At 48.0% G+C, this 20,198-nt stretch overlaps 1 protein-coding gene across 1 annotated transcript; it reads right to left on the reverse strand.

The window, feature by feature from the left end:
* Positions 1 to 1,280: 1,280 nt before the first annotated feature.
* Scn2b (sodium voltage-gated channel beta subunit 2) lies at positions 1,281 to 13,597 on the reverse strand. Its single transcript, XM_027930459.3, has 4 exons — positions 13,375 to 13,597; positions 6,119 to 6,285; positions 5,621 to 5,831; positions 1,281 to 4,977 (listed from the first exon to the last, which is right to left on the reverse strand). The coding sequence occupies exons 1-4, from the start codon at positions 13,442 to 13,444 to the stop codon at positions 4,778 to 4,780; spliced, it is 648 nt and encodes a 215-aa protein (XP_027786260.1). The 5' UTR covers positions 13,445 to 13,597; the 3' UTR covers positions 1,281 to 4,777.
* Between the last annotated feature and the right edge of the window lie 6,601 nt (positions 13,598 to 20,198).

Raw genomic sequence — 20,198 nt, forward strand, 5'->3', positions numbered from 1 at the left:
CTAGGTTTGAACCCTAGCACTGCACAAAAACAAAATCCAAAACAAAACCACCTCACCCAGCCCCAAGCAGACCAAAGAACATAATTTTAGGAGAGGTGTCTGAGCCAAATCCAACTCACAGAAGCCAGGCTCAGCCCAGGTTCTCCAAGTGTTCTTGGAGAAAAGCCCAATGTGTAAATTGCTGTTGGACTGGCTGAATGTTGGGGACCTGTGTCTACCCAAGAAGGAACCAGAGACTCCCTCCCTGGCACCTCCTCTGCTATGTTTATGTCTCTTGATTCCATTTCCCTATCTGTTAGGTAGAGAAGCACCCTCCCTGACCTCCCACCCTTGGAAGGACTTGAGGTTCCAGAGAACAGAATCCTCCCACAGCCTGGTGCTTTGGTTCTGTTGGGCACCAGCCACTTTTGTTTGATGCTGCCACCTCCTTTCCGTCATCTTGCTGAGGGAGCAGCTGTAGTGATTTCAGGTGTTACAGCTACCAGTGCTGAGAGCCTACTGGAGTTATTCCTCACCACTAACCACTGGGTTACCATGGTCTCTGGGTCACTAGGGAGCAGACAGAAATGGAAGACAAGAGAAAAGTAGGTATTTCCTTGCTGTTTAGTAAGTTGAAGCTTTTCTTATCTATCAAGGTGTGTGTGTGTGTGTGTGTGTGTGTAAAGGAGAGAGAAAGGTCCTGAACTTCTTAAGGCTGACTCAGCACTATGTAAATAGGGTAGAGCTGTGCATATGGAGATGGAACAGGAGCAACCTGACACTTCCCATCAGCCACCCTCCTGGTGAAGTTGCATGAGGGCACACTCTGACCAGCTGTCATCTATTTTTCCAGAATCCAGAGCAGGCACAAGAGCCATCTGCCTGGTCAGACACTGTTGAGAAAGAGGGAGCAGAAAGGATGGCCCAAATGTCCATGGAAAGAACAGGCAACATCCATGGAACAGTTAGCCTTGTGCGTTGAAGGATTGACTCAGAAATAATCAAGAGCCCTCCCAGAAGTAGCAGCTCAGCCACCCTATCCCAGGGTAGTTCGCAGAGTGGGCAGAGTCCTGCAGGATTCTGGAAAGTCAAAGGGCTGAAACATCTGTAGACAACTGGGGAATAGATGGACATCCTTGTGAAGCAAAAGCTTTGAGTTCCGCAGATGCAGATCTGGCAGCATCAATGAGATGGCCAGGGAAAGTACACCAGGCTCCCCATCAGGTTCCCCGCCAGGCGCCTGGCAAAGGCTCAACCTACCCCACTCTGCACCCCTGAAAAAAAGCTATACTCAAGAGATGTTCAGGGGAGACAGTGTGTTTATTGTAGCCAACAGATCCAAGCAATCAGTCAAACTGCCAAAGAAACTCAGTCTGCTCCCAGAAGCAGAAACATCCCTGCAGTTGGGTCCCAGAGGACTGTTTAGACTTCTCTCCCCTCCCAACCACCACGCAGCACACAGCACGTAAACCCTAGAGGTGCAAAAGTACTACTTATGCAGCCAGGTTTCCCCCTCCAAGTGCACAAAAAGCAATAAGAACATTCCATAATTTGCCTTTGGTGAATCAACTCAAAACATTGAGAAGTGATTCCACCCTCTCCCCGCAATGTAAGTTTGGGGGTGGGTGTCATGAGATGTTTTATATTAGTATATATAATATATCTATACCTATACAGAGAGGCTATGTACAAATGCATCAGCAAGCTTCAGTAAAGGAAGACATCAGCAAGAGGCACAACAAGGGACACAGGCTATCTTTCCTTAAGACACAAGTAGGAAGGAAGATTTCTTGATTCATCACCCGTTCCAATTTCCTATGACCTGGGACTATCTTTTTGGACCTGACCAGTATTTCCAATTATGAATCTGCTTAATCTAACCTTGTCAATATTTACCAGCCCAACTCCTCCAAGGAGACTCACAGAGAGAAATGTGGATCAAATCAACTTTTCCTTCTTATCAATTGGGAATAACTGTGATGAGTCCATAGCTAGAGGGGCAGATAGCTATTTCCAAAGCCAGTTCCAAGGCACCTCAAGGCATTTCAGTCCTGAAAAATTGTGCTTTGTTCTTATAAGCTAAATCCCATGAGTTAGCCAGCCCGTCTCTTTGCAGTGGCCCTTAATTAGGAGGGAGAGATAGATAGGGGGGAGGTGTGAGAGAGCAGGAGAGGCAGGGGTGGCTGAGAAGCCAGCAGACTGAAACCAGCAGAGTGCAGTTGTGGGAACATGCAGCCAGAAGTGGAGCTAGTGCTCCACACTGCAAGGAGAGGACCAGCTTGCTGGCCTAACCTAGGAAGCAGGGCAGAGTATCAGCTGCTGTGGAAACATCTCACCGGTTTCCCACCTCGACTCACAGAAGCCCCAGTTTGCTCCCAACCTCACTGCCTGGGGGAGGCAGCTCAGAGACCCCCAGAGGAAGGTCTAAGAGCATATGAGGGCCAGCTCCTGGGACAGAGCTGGCTCCTGACCCAGCCCCACCTGCTTGGGCCCCTGGGCCCACGGACAGGCATTGCTTTCCCTGGGTTCCACACTGTCAGGGAAAAGAAGGAAAAGATCCCAGGAGTCTTGGGCTTTTTAAAGGAGAGTTAGGACTTTTTTAATGAACCTAAGGAATCTTGCAAACAATCTGCCTAAATGTTATGAGTCCTGGAAAAAGAAAAGTTCCCAGCATTGAAGCAGATCCTCATATCCTGGGACAAGGGGACATGTACTAGATGACCCAAAGATTATATCTGCAAGCTGCAGAAGTATATCCCACCACCCTTGGTCTCAGTTGGCTGAGGTGCCCACCACCCTTTCCATTCCCAGCTGGGTGGCTTGAAGGATGGGTGGCATCACCTGCTCCAGGCATCCTGGTGGTGTGGCTCCCCGCCCCCATTGGCAGTGTGTTGATTGGCAGTTAGGTACTGAGCTAATGAATTGAGAATTTCCAGAAGGGCTGGATTCACCCAGGAGTTCTCTGGCTATTTACCTGTCCCTCGTCCTGGGCCCACTCTCCCTGGCCTCTGTACTCTTGTCTCAGCTGTACCTTCCCTCTTCCCTTCCCAAGGCCCAGATTCTCAAATCCCTTCCTTCTCCCCTAACTCTAGTTCTAGAAGAAGTGGCTACAGAGATGGAAGTAGATGCACCAAAAAATTAATGTTGGTCCTACAGTGCTGACCTGGCAGTCCCCAACTCTGTTATGGCTTTGTGTGTGCCCCTGGCACCCCACATGGTGCCTGGCACAGAGCAGACGCTCAATAAATGGTTGTTGAAGTGAATTAAGCTGAATCTCCCATATGCTATTTCCCTCTCCCCAAATGGACCATCTCATGGGCAGAGGCAGGGATTGGTCCCTGAGTCTGTCATGATGCCATCTCCACCCCCTTTCCCCAGACTCATTCCCTGCCCTGGACACCTAACTCCCTGAGCAGGACAGGCTGAGCTCCTGGGAGAGGAGAAGGACGAATGCCCCCCACCTCCAACCAGGCCCCAGAAACTCCACCTCCAGGAAAACTATGGCTCTGTGGACTCAAACTGGAAACCAAGGAGCCAGAGAAGGGGGCAGGACCCTCGGTTTCTGTCACTTGAAACCTCAGTTTCCCCATTCAAGGGATTTAGTTAGTTGACCTCTGAGGATCTTTCAAAGTCATATTCTCTTGAGTCAGCAGTTTCTATCCCTGGCTTACTCCCTCTCTGAAGGCCCAAACCATTCCACTGTAAGGTGAGTAAATGGCAGTGAAAGTTGGCTTCCCACTAATGCTACTTTCTTTCCCACAAAAGGAGCTGCTGGGGCTGCAGGAACAGGGCTCCAGATGGACCAGGCAGGCCACCGGGCTCTATGGCTCCATGGCCTCCTCTCACAGGTCTCTCCAGCCTTCCCTTCCTTCCTCTTGCCAAAAGCTAGATGGAAACCCTATTGGGGACAACCCTGAAGCAAGCTGCCCTCTTACACGTACCTTCTCCTTGTATCTGAGCCTCGGCTACTCCTGGCTCAGGAGAGGACAGTAGCCCTGTTGGAGCAGGCACTCTGCTGCCAACCCCATTCACAATGGAACCCCACCTCTCAGTCCCTCAGCCAACGATGGTGGTCCCTAGGGTGGAGCACAGCCCTTCCCGGAGCTGCTTTACCAGTACTGTCCTCACCCACATCCCCAAGGGATCAGTAGCCAACAACACACCCCACGCCTCCTGGGGGAGCAGCTAGTGATGGAAACCAGGGCCAGCACGAACTCCCTGGGCCAAGGCTGAGTCCAGGTTTGTCCAGCCCTGCTTTCCTTCAGAAATGCACAATCATCCCTGTCACATGATCCCTCACACAACGACAGGACTCCATCCTCACCCCCAGCCTGACGGGTTGCTCTGGGCTTGAGCAGCCGGAGCAGCACAGCAAGGCCACAGCCCAAGCCTTCTCAAGAAGGCTGCTCAACACAGGAGACCCGCCCTCCCCTCAGTCCCTCTCTGAAGCCATTGCCAGACCAGGCCCCGGCTGTACCACCACTGCCCACCTCCCCCATCCTCTGTGGGACCTCACAGGCCTCCTGCCTCCTCACGGAGACTGGCAGGTTGGAGCCCCTTCTGTCCTCTCCCCAGGGCCCACACATCCCAGACGCCATGGCAGGTTCTCAGATGGAAGAGAGGTGGGTCACCCCTGGTGCAGGGTGGTGGGGTACGAAGTGAGGGGTTCAGGAGGCCCCAGGTCAACCCTGGGGTCCTGCTCAAGAAAAGCACACCAAGAGGGCAGGCAGGGTCACGCTGTACAGGGCAGAGGTGGGAGGAGACAGGACGCGGGGAGGGGCTGCAGGGCGGCTGCCCGTTACTTGGCACCGTCATCCGCGTTGCCCTCGCCATCCGTCTTGCCGTCCTCCTCGGTCTTCAGGTCATCCGTGCTTAGTTTCTGCTCCTTTTTCCTCCTCACGCACTTGACCACCATCAGCACTAAGATGACCACAGCCAGGAACCCCCCTACGGAGGCCCCCACGATCACCGCGACCGTGGAGTCCCGCTCCGGAGGCTCTGGTGGGGGGTGGGAAAAGAAAGTTTGACTCAGCTGGGGCTGGAAAGGGGGCCCCTGGCCAGCCCAGGTCTCCCGGCCTGTGTGTGCTGTGGGGGTCCTGACTTGACTCTCTGCATAGGAATTGAGGCCAAGCCAAAAATCAATTGGGGCAACTGACCTCCAAGAACCACACCAAATCCCAGCTCACCAAAAAGCCCCCAGAGGAGGCAGCTCTTATCTAACAGTGAGGACTTTGAGATCAGACTGACCCAAAATTGAGTCCTAAATATATGCCTTATGAATTGTATGACCTTAGGTTAACTTACCCTTTCTCACCCTGGTGTCCTCATCTGTAAAATGGGGATAATAATAGTCCCTCCCCCAGGAGGTTTTCATGAGGATAAATGCGATACAGCATAAATCAAAGTGTGTTCAGCCCGGTGGCTGGAATATATTTGGTGCTCAATAACCTAAAAATGTCAGGATCATTAAGGTGATAATCACAGTCCACACCATTCTAGGGACTGTATTGACATCTGTTCCCTTGGGAACCAGAAGAAGAAAACAGATGGCCCATCCCCTGCAAGGCCTCCCCATGGTGCCCTGAGCTACTACTACAGAGAAAGGTCAGGGACCCCCACAGCAGCCTGGCTCCCCTCTCACCTTCCAAGAGGACCTGCAGCTGGATCCTGCCATGGCCGCGGTGGCGGTCAGGTGGGTTGGTGACGTAGCAGTTGTAGAAACCCTCGTCCTCGAGTTGCACATTTTTCAGCGTCACTGACACATCGTACTTGCTGGGGTTCCCCGAGAACTCCACACGGTCTCGGAACCTCTCTAGCTTCAGGTTAATGATCTTCATGCGGAACTGGAGGAACTGAGGAGTGGGACAGGGGACAGGATGGGTGGCTGCACAGGCAAGGAACTACGAGGACAGTGAGAAGTGCCCTCCACCCATGCACCCTTTCACCGAGATGGAGAGACAGTTACCCCCAGAAAGGCCACGCAGGTGTGGCAACATGCCTCCCGTCAAAGCCCTGTGCAGCAGACAGCCCACCCAGGTCCTCTGGGTCCAAGCGCACCTGCAAGGGCAGGTGGTAGGAAAGGGGGGCTTCATGCCGGAAGGCTCCTGCTTCCCCCACCCCTGCCCACCCGGGAACTCACCATCTCCTCTGAGCAGTTGTTGCACTCCTGGTAGGTCCAGTTCAGGGAGAACTGTTTGTGGTTCACGGTGTAGCAGGAGTTGAAGGTGCAGGACAGGCGGGCATCAGATCCATTGAGAATATTCAGGACGGTAGGGACTGTGACTTCCATGCTCTGCCCTGGTGGCACTGAAGAAAAAGCCACAGGCTGATGAGGATTCTGGCTGACAGGGCCAGGGGGGAAGTGGAAGAGGTAAGGTAACCCTGCCGTCTGCCCCAGTCTGTTTGGTGCCATTTGCCAGCTGAACAAGGGACTTCACTGTGCTTGCCTCAGCTTCCCCCTTCTTCTTCACCCCTTTAACCATCTTTGTGGGCCAAAACCCTTTCAGCCAAGGCTGCAGCGACCCCATGGGCCAGGAGGATGCATGGAGATTCAGAAGGCACTGCTTGCTCTCCATGCCCAGGGCAGGGTGACACAGCGTCCCAGCCCAGCCTGGCCACCTCATCTTCCCTAGGTCGACAGGCAGACAAGAGAGCGGATGAGCAGTGGGAAGGGAGGGTGCCCCAGAAGAAGAGGCAGCATTCCAAGGACCTGCTGATGGTAAGGGGACGAAACCAGGCCTGGCCACATCACAGTGAAGAGCTGTGAGAGGCTGACAGGTGGCAAGGTGAGAACCACAGGTTCCGCACGGTCCTATAAGAGGCACCAGGGTTGGACCAGGAGACTAGGAGTTGGGGTGTCACAGCTGAGAAAAGTCCCTCCCACACAAGCATTCTAAGTACAGCTGTCTAGGGGAGGCAAGTGAGGAGCATAGGAAGTGACAGTTAAGGAGACTCCTGCTTTCAGGGTCACAGAAATACCTCCATAAAAGTTGTGCCCCAGACACGATGCCTCCCGAGTCCTGGCCTTAACTGCCAATACTGTCAAAACCTCATCCCAAATGAGTAACCGAATATTAACAGGGCTGGAGATGTAGCTCAGTGGCAGAGTGCTTGCCTAGTGAGGCCCTGGGTTTCACTCCCAACATCGCCAAAAAGAATAATAACAGTAATGTGAAGCATCAGTCATTCACTCATTTATCAGATATCTTTAATTTTTTAAATTTTATGTATTTACTCATTCATTTTTGGTACTGGGGATTGAACCTAGGGGTGCTTAATCACTGAGCCACATCCCAGCCCTTTTTTGTATTTTATTTAGAGACAGGGTCTCACTGAGTTGCTTAGGGCCTTGCTAAGTTGCTGAGGCTGGTTTGGAACTTGCGATCCTCCTGCCTCAGCCTCCTGAGCCACAGGGATTACAGGTGTGCACCACCATGTCCATCTTATTAGATATTTATAAATCATTTGCTATGTGCCAGGCACTTAGTCTAGGCCCTGGGGAATGCCGTGGGACAGAGTCACTGCATCGTGGAGCTTGTATTCTGGTGAGGGGGACAGTCAGTCACAAGGAAAAGAATCTGGATGAGACTGTCTGGAGTGCTCCTAGGCCGGAGCCTTAAGGAGTGAACTGATGGGCCGGGAGCTGTTTCATTCAGAGGGTTCCCAATGCTATGACCTGAGAAGCAGCCCTCCAGGCAGGGCCTAACTCAAGTGAGGAAGTGAACCTCTTGATGTCTTGAGGGAATGGAGTTCCAAGGCACAGGGAATGTCAAGGGCAAAGTCTCTGTGGCAGACCAAGCAGAGTGACCAAGGGAGTGAATGGCAAGACCTGAGGTCAGGGAGTGAGATAGGGACCAGGCCACAAAGGGCCAGAGCACAGAGTTGGGCATCTTCTAAAAGTAATAGGAAGACATTAAAGAGCTTGAGGGGGAGAAGGAGAGAGCTGAGGGCACCGTAAGAATTATAGCAGTAATTTGGTGATGGACAAGGGGACCCGATTAGACTTGGTCTACTCCCAGTTCAGACCTCCATCAGCTGCAGAACGCAGGAAGCCCCTCACCTCTCTAATCTTCCTCTTCCTCCTCAGTAAAACACTTGTTATGATAATTAAAATAAGCCCCAAGTATTCAGCTAATAGTGGCTTTTATTATCCTAGATTTTCCTTAGTTCTGTGGCAGGAATAGCAAGGGCTTCAGAGATGGGGCAGCAGGGAGCCTTGAGGCCTGAGAGTACATTGGAGACTGACCCCTCAAGCCAGTCCCTTGGAATTCCCCCAGATCTGGCAAAAGACTCAGATTGCAAAGCTTCCAGGTTTTCAGGTTTGTCGTACAAAGCTACTGAGCCCCACCCTGGAGGCAGCAGCCCCTATCAGAGCTCAGCTCCCATCCTTCTGCTCAACCCATCCGCATGGGTGAGGGACAAGGGCAAGCCACAGGACTGAAGGATAGGAAATGCCCTGAACTACTGGTCCTGGGGGTCTCCACCAAGCCCTGAATGGGGGATAGCCTCTCAAACCTCACCTGAAGGGCCAAGGACTCCAGGTGTGCATTTAAGTGCTCATGAGGGAAGTACCAACTAGAGGGGCTGAACAGGCCCCAATCAGGAGGAGAAAAGCCCAGTTCCCAACTCCTTCACTTTCATAGCCATTTTGAATGGATGTGCCAGGCAAGTGTGCGGGAGATATCAACACCACCCCCACTCTGCAGAGCCTGAGAAATCTGAGGGAAGGAGCCAATGGCAGCTTGTCCTGAGTTCACCTTCTGTCCCAGGAATGCCTTGTTTCTCTAGCCCCTTCCCTTGGAAGGGCTGCCACTTCCCAGGGTCCACACCAAAAAAAGAAAATGCTTTGTGAAGCCTGGCTGGCCCTGTGGGTCCCACCCTCCTTGTTCCTCTGCCTCACCCCAGCAGCCCCAGGCAACATGCAAACTTGAACCCCACTGGACAGCTCCCCACTCCCGAGGGAGCCTGCACTCTGCTGCATGAGAGGGCAGAGCTGTCGGGAGAGATGCCTTTCCTGGCTAAAAGCAGGGGACAGAGAGAGGTGCATTGCGGGCTCCCTGCTCCACCCTCCCTGCGCCAGGAGGAAACAGGCAAGGCGCAGTGCCCTCTAGCGGTCATAGGGGTCAAACATCAAGTCCCATCTACAGAGAGAGAGAAGGTGGGTGGGAGTCACCAAATCAAAGGAATCCAGAGCTGGGGGAACCTCAGGGCTTGGAGATCTAACACCATGGTCTTACCTGTGATTAAAAAAAAAAGGATCACAAAAGAGACACAGAGAACAGGGACAATGGAGGCCAGAATCACAGTTCCTGAATGCTTGTCCAAGATGCTGCCTGAGGCCTCACCAGAACCATACCAGGCTCTGAAGTTTTGGGGGCTGGGCCTCCCCCCACCAATCTAAGACCTATTATAGATCGGAAAACTAATGCTGGAGATCTGGGCTGTGAGCAAAATCCGGGTCTCAGGATTAATTCTGCTGCTTTAGGGAAGTAGCTCATCTAGACCCACAGAGAGGCTTTTATAATAAACACGAACACCAAAAAAGTGCCTCGGTACTCGGTAATGGTTTAGCACTGTGTGAATATTACCTGTCATCACCCCACTTTCCAGATGAGGAAAAGGAGCACAAAGAAGTTAAGTGAATAGTCCAAGTTCACAGCTATAAATGACTAAGTTAAAATTTTCAGGTTTTACAGCCTGGCTCCAGTGCTGAGGGTCCAAGCAGAAGGGGATGTGATTGTCATTCCAGGTTATCTGATGGCTACTTGGTAGGTCCAGCCCAAGCTCCAGGCACCTTCACCAGAAGGGTGTTTAAAGCAACATCTCTGCAAGAGGAACTCACAGTCTTCCTATAGTCCCCCTTGGGGACAGGTCTGAGGCCTGGGTCTCCTGATCTCCAAATGACATAAAGGAAATACTGATCAGCAGAATACAGTAAGGATGTGGCTTTTGCTCTTAGCTCCAAAACATCCCAGTGATGGGCACACCCTTTCCAAAGTATATCTGACCCCCACAGGCCACTTATCATCCAGTATTCTAACTGGCCTATCTTGCTGACACCCTGAAAATTTTGTCATCTGCCAAACACTATCTGTTGCAGAGACTAAAAGTGAATTTTCTTCACTCCTCTTTCCCATCCTGTAACAACCTAAGATGTAGGTTTATTTTAGTCTCAGGTTTCAAAAAAAAAAAAAAAAAAGAGAGAGAGAGTAAGCAAGAAATTGCCTCCTGGGCAGTCCCTGCCTCCCAGGGGTGTGTGATGTCCAGCCCCACCTCCTCACCATTCAGACCCTCCCACCGAGCTCTCCTCTCCCAGCCCTGTTCATTCCCACACAGCCTGTCCTCATCAACCTGTCCTCATCCTCCCTCACTTCCAAACCTCCCATGGCTCCCTGCTGCTTTCAGGGACTGAGTCCAGGCTCCTGTGCTCATAGCTTCCAAGCCCTTTGCCATCTGGGATCAACCTACATCCCAACCTCTTCTGCCAGCCTCCGTCCTTCCATACATCTTTGACTACAGTGACCCTGGAGTTCTGATTTTTCCTGAGACTACCATCTTATTTTCCTCCTCCAGGCCCTAGCTCATGTTCTTGCTTCAGGTTGGGAAGCTCTTTCACCCTCTCTCTGGGGCTCGCCTACGCATCCCTCAGATGCCAGCTCATAAGGCATAGCCCGAGTGACAGCTTCCCCAGTGTTCTTGTCCTCCCCCCGCCAGGCCTGTTCCTATCTCTTCCCCACTACTGGGAGGCAGAATGGCACAGTGGCCAAGACCAGGGCTCCAGTGCTCTTGTCTGATCTTAGGCAACATGGTTAACCTTCCAGGGCCTGTTTCCTCATCAGTGATATAGGGACCATCGGTACAATAGGGTCTGCCTCCTGGGACCATTTTGAGGATTAAGTGACCTCCCCCTTGAATAAAGCTCAGTACAGTGCCTGGCTCACAGCCCTTGACGAAAGGTAGCTACTTTATTATCATTATTGCTGATATTATAGCACATACAATTTTGCATGGCTGTTATTTGTTTATGTGCCTATGGCCCTTAAGAAGCTCTGGGGAACTGATTCTTGTTCACCTTAGTATTCTGGACACCCAGAACAGCAGGCACTCAATAAAACTCTGTTGATAAAAAAGAAGACTTTTTCTCCTCCACATCTAGGTCCCAGATGCCAGTAGCAGATACATGCAGTAAGCTTGAGTGAAGACCAGGTTCTACTTTATGAGCCTCCCCTAACACAGCCCAGACGTCAGAAATCAGGCCAGTGACTGCAGATTCAAGGAACTTGAGAAGAACTCTAAGGAAGAATGTTTTGAGCTAAAAAACCACCCTCCTGTGCTTCTGTGTGGGTACCAGTTGCCCAGTCTGCCCTCCTCTTCACCAGCTCTACAGTCATCCCTACAAGCCCCACCCTGATACAGTCCCCTCATCAACATTTGTGGCATCCCTCCATCCTGGTGATCCAGGCTACTACAACCACCAGTTTTGTTGTTCCCAGAGCCCTCAGCCTTGGAGGTCAGGGGCATGCCTCATCGAAGGTCCAGCCAAGTTCAAGTTCAAAGTCTTTATTCCTATTCACTCAGGACTGTTGAAGCTTTAGCTTCCTCGTGACCCTTCACAACTTCCTCCCCATCTCTTCATCCCAGAGTCCACCTTCCCCTAAGCCAGGGTTCCTTGTCCTGATCACTGAACACTTACTTTCTTCGCTGAGGTATGGTTCTACATTGGCTGCCTTTCCCTGAAAGGAAGCTCCCCCTAACTCCTGAAGAAAGGTGCCTCTCCTCCAGCTCTGGCTCCTCAAATACAGGTTATTCCCCTAACTGCCCCCTTTATTCTGCACTTGAGATTCTACCATCACAGTTTGTACTGCAGTACCATTTCTTGAACATTGGGGGCAGTCAAGCCCAACATTTAAGATGATGTACTGAAGTCAGACTACAGGAGAGTTCAAATCTCAGCTCCCCTTTGGGGGCAAGTTACTTCACTTCTCTGTGCCCATTTCCTCCCTTGTAGCATGAGTATGATAATCATATCTACCTCATACAACTGCTGTGAGAATTAAATACGATACACTGTGTCTGGGCTCATAAAAAGGGCTTAAAAGGTTTTATTGAGGCCCTGCTATGTGCCAGATCCTTAAACCAGCAAGAGAGACCCTCCAGTTAACCCACGAGAAAACTGCAACTCAAAGGGATTGAGTAACTTGCCCATGTCATTAAATAAACAATTATGTTGGCTTCAAACCTCGGTCCAATTCTAAGCTTATTAACAATGTAACTGTACTGTTGTTAATGTGCCAAATAACTCAACAAAGCTAATAGGCCTTATATACAGTCTTACCGGGGGCACTGAATGTTTCTGCTTAGCATTCCTGCCCAATATCATGGTTCAAAGAGAGAGAGGGCGAGAAGGAGAAAGAAACTTGGTGATGAGGAACATTCCTACCAACAATTCTTGAACTTGACTCTGTCGCTGCACCAGCAATGAGTAAGTTTAGGAGCAAGAATGAAACTATCTACAAGGCAGGTTGACAGCTAACTTTCTAGTCCACCTGCTCACCAGGAAGTCTATGAGTGGTTCAAAATGAAATCGACATTTGGGACCAATTTGACAGGGCAGTCCGTGAGACTGCTGGACAGTTCCAAGCCTGGTTTCAAAGGGCCACACCCTTGCTTAGCTCATGGGTTCCATTTATCTCTCTTTCTCTTTTTCTGAATCTCTTCACCTGACCCCTCCTCATTCCATCTGGCCAAAACCAAAGGTGCCTTCTCCATCATCCCCCAGTGCCTGCTTGAGCGGTTCTCCCAATCCAGAGATCATTCCTCAAGCCTGCTTCCCACCTACTCCCACACACATTCCAACGAATCAGTGGGGCAGATTTTCCCGGGGAACCAGACCCAGACTCAACTTTCCACTCCTCACTCTCCCTCACAGTCTGTTCTATACCCTAAGTCCACCAGATTTCAAAAATCAAGGTTCACTACACAAACCTTAAAAGAAGCCATAAGTGCCAGGACCCCATATTTCCAGCAGCTTTAAAAAGATAAAAATTTAAACAACAACAACAAAATCTTCCAAGAGACTCTGCAGATCAGCCTACCGGCTGCCCCACCCCCACATCGGTCCACTTCAGAGAAATTAAAAAAAAAAAAAAAATCACCTCCCTTGATCATTTTCATCCCTGAGCAACACTCAGATACCCTGACCCAACATTTCTGTGACCAAGTTGTCCCAGCATTGTGCAGTCCCAGCAACGTCCCCCCAAGTCCCCAGCACCTCCTTTCCCAAGGACACAGAGGGAAGCGCTAACAATGTCTGCCTTCCTGCCCCCGCCCCCTCCTCCTCCAGCTGCAGCTGCACTTCTGAACCCTCAGGAGCATGCAGATGTGGGTCTAACTTACCCAAAGTGAAAAAGAGACTGAGCCCCGTGAGACTGAAGGCAGGGCGAGGTAGCCAGGCATCCCTGTGCATTTTCAGAGACTGAGATGTCAGGCGGGTGGGCTATGGGAGAGGGTGATTTGAGGGACCAAGGACTACAGGGGAGGAATGGTTAGATGCTAAAAAAGAAAATGCACGGATGTACTTCAAAGACATATACAACATTAAGGAAGCTTTATTTCCATCTCTCTAATATGGCCGACTTGTATGTTGCTGCTAAAAAGAGAGAGAGGGGGAGTGTGTAAGGGAGAGAGAGAAAAAGGGGGATGGAGTAAATATTATGGTTGGTGGATTTCAAAGAGCAGGTGGGAGGGCATAAAAAAGTCTTTCTGGAAAGAACAAAGTTCCCAGAAAGTTTCACCTTTCAAACAAGAACTAAAGCAAATCCTGCCTTTCTGTTTCTCTTGGAGTGCTTTTTAAATTTGAAAACTGTTAGAGGAATACATTTATTCCAAAGCTTCTGTAAGGAGGGAGCTCTTTTCATCATTTAATCCCCCCCCCAAAAAAAAAAAAAGACCAAAAAAGGAAATGCTTATTTTTATGTTGTTTGGGAAGGGTTCGGGGAAGTGAGCTGAAGAGACTTTTCAGGAAGTAATGACTTCCCCGTTGTTCTGGCATTTCCACGGAAAACAGAACATGCAAAAGGAGGCTGGTGCAAAAACATCTAAGAGACCCTATAGTCAGAAGGAGCCTGAATGCTTGGGGACCCTGATGCAAACAAATCAACAGGAAGAAGACATTTTTGAGACAATTTAAAAAATGAAAATATGGACTGAGTATTAGATACCCAAAATGAATAATTCTTTATTTTGGGAGATGGGATAAAAGTACTGCGGTTACGTTCTTTAGCATCTTGGTTAAAGATACACATTGGAGTGCTGATAGGAGAAATGATATGACTAGAATTTGTTTTAAAATATTCCAGGGGTTAAAAAAAAGGGTGGAAGAAGTAGGGGATCAACAGAGTAGACAAGGCTGACGATGGTCCAGACAGACTGGAGACCAGTGTGAGGTGTTCATTAAACAGTTCTCTCTTCTGTTATGGAGGTTTGAAACTTTTTTCTTTTAAAGAAGGAGAAAAAAATAGGCTAAGGACACAAGTAGGTGAACTTAGAGGCAAAGTAGCAAGGTATCCCTAGGGAACATGGTCAAATAGAATACAGAGCCTCATAGGCAATCCCAAGCATTTGTAAAGGGCCAATTATGTGCCAAAGAGGATCGAGGAATATGAATTTCTAAAAGGATATGAACTCTGTGCCAAGTACGTGATATGTGATAGCTCAACTTGATCTTTACTCTAGGAGAGGTGTTTTCTTTCTTTTTTAAATTGCAAATGAGGAAACAGAGGCTGCTGTGGCTTAACCTACCCCAGTTTACACGTGGTAGTTAAGGACCAGGATTCAAACTCAGATCTTTGTGAAGCACTGAGCCCTCCCATGTCTAGATTGCTTATCGCCCAAGGAGGGAGATGGGCCCACATTGAGGTTATTTTAAGAGACACAGGAAAGGGCTGGGGATGTAATCCAGTGGTAGAGTACTTGCTTAGCACGTGTGAGGCACTGGGTTTGATCCTCAGCACCACATAAAAATAAATAAAGGTAATGTGGCCATCTACAATTAAAAATATTTTAAAAGAGAGAGACAGGGAAAAGACTGGGGTGGTGGGGGGCAGATGAAGCAATCATCCTCTGCAGATTTATGTAAACAGAGATGCTAAGGGGCAGAAAGTGGAGGTGGATGTGGGAGTCCTGCACAGTGCCTGGCAGAGAGTAGACAATCAATAAACAGGGGTGACTGACTGCACAGGGGCACGCCTGAAAGAATGAATGAATTTGGAGACTGAATAGGAGAAAATAGACATCATGGAGAAAGTGAAATCTAGCCAGACCCCTGAAGCTCTTCTAGGCAGGGAAGGAGCAAAGGAGGGCACAGCTTGGAGGGAGAGCTGCCAGGAAGCAGAGAGGTGGAAGATCTAGGCGCTCTCTGTGCTTGGCCAAGCCTGGACCATGCACAGACCGTCCCCAGGTGCCTCTGTCTCTTCAGTAGGGTCTGACTCTGGAGGGCTCCCCCCCCCACCCCCCGCCCCAGTGCACAGCCCAGGGGAGGAATTGTAGAGGAAGAGAGGAGAGCTTAGCCCAGGGAGAAAAGTCTCCTCCAGTGGCGTTGCGGCCCTGGCCCCACTGCCCCTCAAGGCCCGAGGTCTCCTCCACTGTCAGCAGCTCACAGGTGTGCCCAGAGGGTCCACTGGCACATGCAGCGCCCCAGCTCCTGCTCAGGCCCGTCCCGCCAAGTCCCAGTCTGCAGCACCGCCATCCACGCTGCCGCAGACACTTTTCAGCCTAGCCCTGTTGCCAGAGATTTTTGGTTTGACGTAGCCGGCTTCCTCCTTTTTTCTTACAGCAGCCAAGGGTGCTGGTGAGGCCCATCTGCTTCCCTGTCTCAATTTGAAATCACACTTAGGTCCAGAAGTTTCTGTCTTGGAGGCAACTGAGGCAAGAAATGGATCCAGAAGTTTTTAGACTTCTATTCAGAATTTGGCTAAAAGAAACTAAGTATCCGGAATTCAAATAACCTTTATCCAACTCAGCTCTCCAGGACCCCAAGGGTCAGTAGAAATCAGATCAGAGGTGAGTGTAGGGGAGATTGGAGAGAGCTGTCTCAGCACCTCCATAGCCCACTTGGGCCTCCAGATTTCCATTTGCTCCAAAAGAGTAAGCCTTCCCTGGAAGCCAACAAAAGCTGAGGAAGCAGAAATTTCAAAGAGGTGTTTTACAGAATGAAGACACCAATATCAAAGATAGGCTTGGAGGGGGGGCGGGGGAGGGGTAATAGTGAAGTTCTGTGGTTTTGGCATTTCTGCCTGGTGCCATTTATCACTGAAGCTTTTATTGGACAACAATCAATTACCTACCCTGCTGAGAAAAGCAGTGTTACAAATAATCCAAAGGAGGGCCCTTTCCTTTTGTCTTTGGAATGTCTAGTCAAGGCTCCAGAGAGCCTCCCAATTTACTTTCGCCTTAGAGTCTAACTTCTCAAAGTATATTCCTAGCCAGCATCATCAGCATCACCTTGGGACTTGTTAAAAATACAGAGTCACAGGCCTAAGGAATAGAATCTGCACCTTTTAGCAAAACCTCTAGGTGATTTTTTTTTTTTTTTTTTTTTTTTTTTTTTGGTGTCCCGGTGATTGCAGCCAGGGCCTCATCCCCAGCCCCTCCAGGCTCTAGGTGATTCTTGAGCATGTTACATTTTGAGAAGCACTACTTTCAACCAGTATTAAATAGCTCAATGTGAAGCTCGGTTTCGGGGCTTGGGGAAAGGAGAACAGTACACAGGAACAGGCCTGGGATTAAATGCCAACATCGTTGATCTACAGAGCACACAGCAGTCTGCTCATGGGTTCAAGGTAGGGATTCATTTCACTCGCCTCTCTTTGCCACCCCTGGTGCATCTCAGGCCTTTCTATACCAAGTACACAATATACACTGCCGCAGTCTGGCTGGGCACAAAATCACGAGCCACTCAAGCAGGAACAAACTTTATTTTTTGAAACTGCTGCCAATGTCCGGTACGCGCCCGGGAAGATTTTCGATCCACCCACGCGGCCTCCTCCCGGACCACAGAGAGCGCTCCTCCCCCAGAACTCCCTCCTACTCTACTTCCCCAACCAATGGGAACTCTCCAGGAGTCCCATAGCCGGCCTAGGTGAACAGCAGGAGTCCAATATCCATATGAATGCAAATCTTAACATAATCATATCATCTCAATGGCTAGCTGGCGTCACCTTTCGACCAAAAATGCCATGCATCATATACTTGGCTCTTAGCATCTCCCCCCTTCTGTTTAAGTAACAAGCAATCTGGCTAGGGACCCTGCCTGTTAGGTTTGTCCAATTCAACATATGGTTCTTACCCGTCATCGGAAAACTGACTTTTAGGCGTCAGCCTCCTGTCTTAGGTTGATACCACTGCAATTGGATCATACCCTTCACTGACTACCGGTCCAGCATATAGCCATACTTGTGGATAGGCCTATGTACCAGTGGGGGGGGTGAGGTTCTTTGCCTCACCTCTGTTGGCCCCCAAATTTGGCCTTGGTGCCGGTGGGGGGGTGAGGTTCTTTACCTCACCTCTGTTGGCCCCCAAAATTAGACCATCACTAGTAGAAGGGAGGAGGATACAGAAATGTCATGACACCAAGTCAATTAACGGCTCCTAGGAAAAATTGCATCACTGGTGACACATCAGCAAAGATACGCTAGCACTACCATAATTCGCTGCATCAACAAATAGATCACAAAGCATACAAGTGATACATAGTCCAGGCAAGTTCTGTAAGCAGTTCAAAGCAGAGGAATCTATCAATATGTCCATATCCTCCCAAAATAAAGCATACAAGTGATATCCAGGCAAGTTTTGTAAGCAGTTCAAAGCAGAGGAATCTATCAATATGTCCATATCCTTCCAAAATAAATCGACTCATTGATTGAGCATTACTTGTTGAGTTATAAATCATTGATGTATCAGTTTACACGGTTTGTTGTGATAACTCTCGAAGAAGTTGTAGTTTGGTTTTATCTTTGTCTTCACCGGCACTGGGATGAAAATAGGAATTTTGACAATGATGCTAAAAAAAAATATGTAACATTTCAACAGGTACTAAGAAAACAATATTTAGAACAATTTACATTATCCTGAACAGAATTATTAAATATAATGAAAAGGAAAGGTGAAAGTAAACAAACAGATCTGTTAACCTTCTATTTGTTCATATATTAAAACAATCCTCAACAGCTGTTTACCCAAATTAAATTAAACTATTAAAATCACGTGAATAATAAAAAAAAATTTTTGGATCCATGTGCATGAGCGCTCCTCATATGTGATATATGGACATACGCACATACAGACATACAATACAAAACAGAAGTGTGCACACGTAACATATAACACATAAGACAATAGTAAAGGCCTTGTAGCTTTACCTAGGTGAAATCTCCATTGCAATGTTCAAAAACTCCACAGTCAAAAAATAAAACTGATCAGAAAAAACATTAACCTAGGTCTGTATGAGCTCAAAAATAAAATAGAACTTTATGATGTGGGAAAAAGCAATAATAAAATAGATATTGAAAAATGTATCCTGGTTAATCACTGTCGCAGATGTAAGAATAGTCAAGCTGGAGATCTGGATATCAGCTGTTATGGATTTGAGTCGAATCATCTTCCTTTTGGTCTGTAGAAATTGTTTTAGTTAGTCTCTCTGGAATCCAAATCGGCTGCTGTTCTTCCTGTGGAAAAACACAAACAGAGCCCCGACTCCAGACTATCACTGGGTCAGGACCTTTCCATTGTCCTGTTAGAATATCTTTCCAAAGTACCTTAGGCTTATGTACATTTTTTGGATACAAATGTCTTTCCACAGCACTAAGCCCTGATGAATCCAAATTTAAAAAGTTTAGAGTAAAAAGGGTTATTTTAAGTTTATCTTTGGGGGATATATACCCCTTTCCAATTCCCTCCTTTTGTTTTAATAAGTACATTTTAATAGTTTGATGAGCTCTTTCAACTATGCCTTGTCCTTGTGGATTGTATGGAATTCCTGTTATGTGAGTAATGCCAAATGATGAGCAAAATTGTTTAAAAGAGGTGGACGCATAACCAGGACCATTATCGGTTTTTAACTGTTTTGGAATGCCCACAGTGGCAAAATTTTGTAAGCAATGAGCTATAACATCTTTAGTTTTTTCTCCGGCATGAAGGGAGCCCATCAGAAATCCGGAAGAAGTATCAACTGTAACATGTAAATATTTTAATTTTCCAAATTCTGGCAAGTGTGTGACATCCATCTGCCAAATATGGTTAGGTATCAGTCCTCTAGGATTGACTCCAAGATTAACTTGTGGTAAAAATGTCACACAATTTTGACATTGTTTTATTATATGTCGGGCTTGTTCTTTAGTTATTTTAAAACGCTTTTGTAAAGTATTAGCATTGACATGGAACCTTTTATGAAAATTTATAGCTTCTTCTATTGTGGAGAAAATATGTATGTCATGTGTAGATTTATCTGCTAACTCATTGCCCAAACTAAGGGCTCCAGGCAATCCTGTATGTGCCCTGATATGTCCTATAAAGAATAGATCTTTTTTGTCCCAGATTAGACTTTGTATAGTGGAAAACAAAGAGAAAACAGTAGAAGAAGGGGAAATCCTACCAGCATCTTCAAGGGATACTATAGCATTAACTACATACTGACTATCAGAAAATAAATTAAATACAGAATCTTTAAACATCATAAAAGCTTGTAATACTGCATTAAGCTCTACCTTTTGAGCTGATTGTTTGGGTACTAAAAATGTAAAAGTTTGATCAGGGGTAACTACTGCTGCTGTACCATTATTTGACCCATCAGTGAATATATTTGGAGCATTCATGATAGGGTTGTTTTTTTTTTTTTTTTTTTTTTGTCATCTTTGGAAAAACTACAGGATGTTTAGACCAAAAAGACAACAAAGGATTAGACGGTAAGTGATTATCAAATGAAACATTAGATTTACACATGATTATTGCCCAAGTATTTAACTCATTAGCTAACTCATCAATTTGATCCATAGTATATGGAGTAATAATTTTATTGGGAGAAATCCCAAACACTCCCTTGGCTGCTTTTATTCCTTTGAGTATTAATTGTCCTACAGCCTCAGGATATCTAGTAAGAATAGTGTTAGGAGAATAAGATAAATGTATCCACAATAATGGACCTTCTTGCCAGAATACTCCTGTAG

Source organism: Marmota flaviventris, chromosome 9 (genome assembly GCF_047511675.1).
Source record: "Marmota flaviventris isolate mMarFla1 chromosome 9, mMarFla1.hap1, whole genome shotgun sequence".
Lineage (NCBI taxonomy): Eukaryota > Metazoa > Chordata > Mammalia > Rodentia > Sciuridae > Marmota > Marmota flaviventris.

Excerpts from the sequence above, each read along its gene's own strand:
- Scn2b (XM_027930459.3), bottom strand. The coding sequence starts at position 13,444 with ATGCACAGGGATGCCTGGCTACCTCGCCCTGCCTTCAGTCTCACGGGG. Across the intron at positions 6,286-13,374 it reads CAGTCTCTTTTTCACTTTGG|TGCCACCAGGGCAGAGCATG; the intron begins GTAAGTTAGACC and ends CTTTTTCTTCAG. Across the intron at positions 5,832-6,118 it reads ACAACTGCTCAGAGGAGATG|TTCCTCCAGTTCCGCATGAA; the intron begins GTGAGTTCCCGG and ends CCCACTCCTCAG.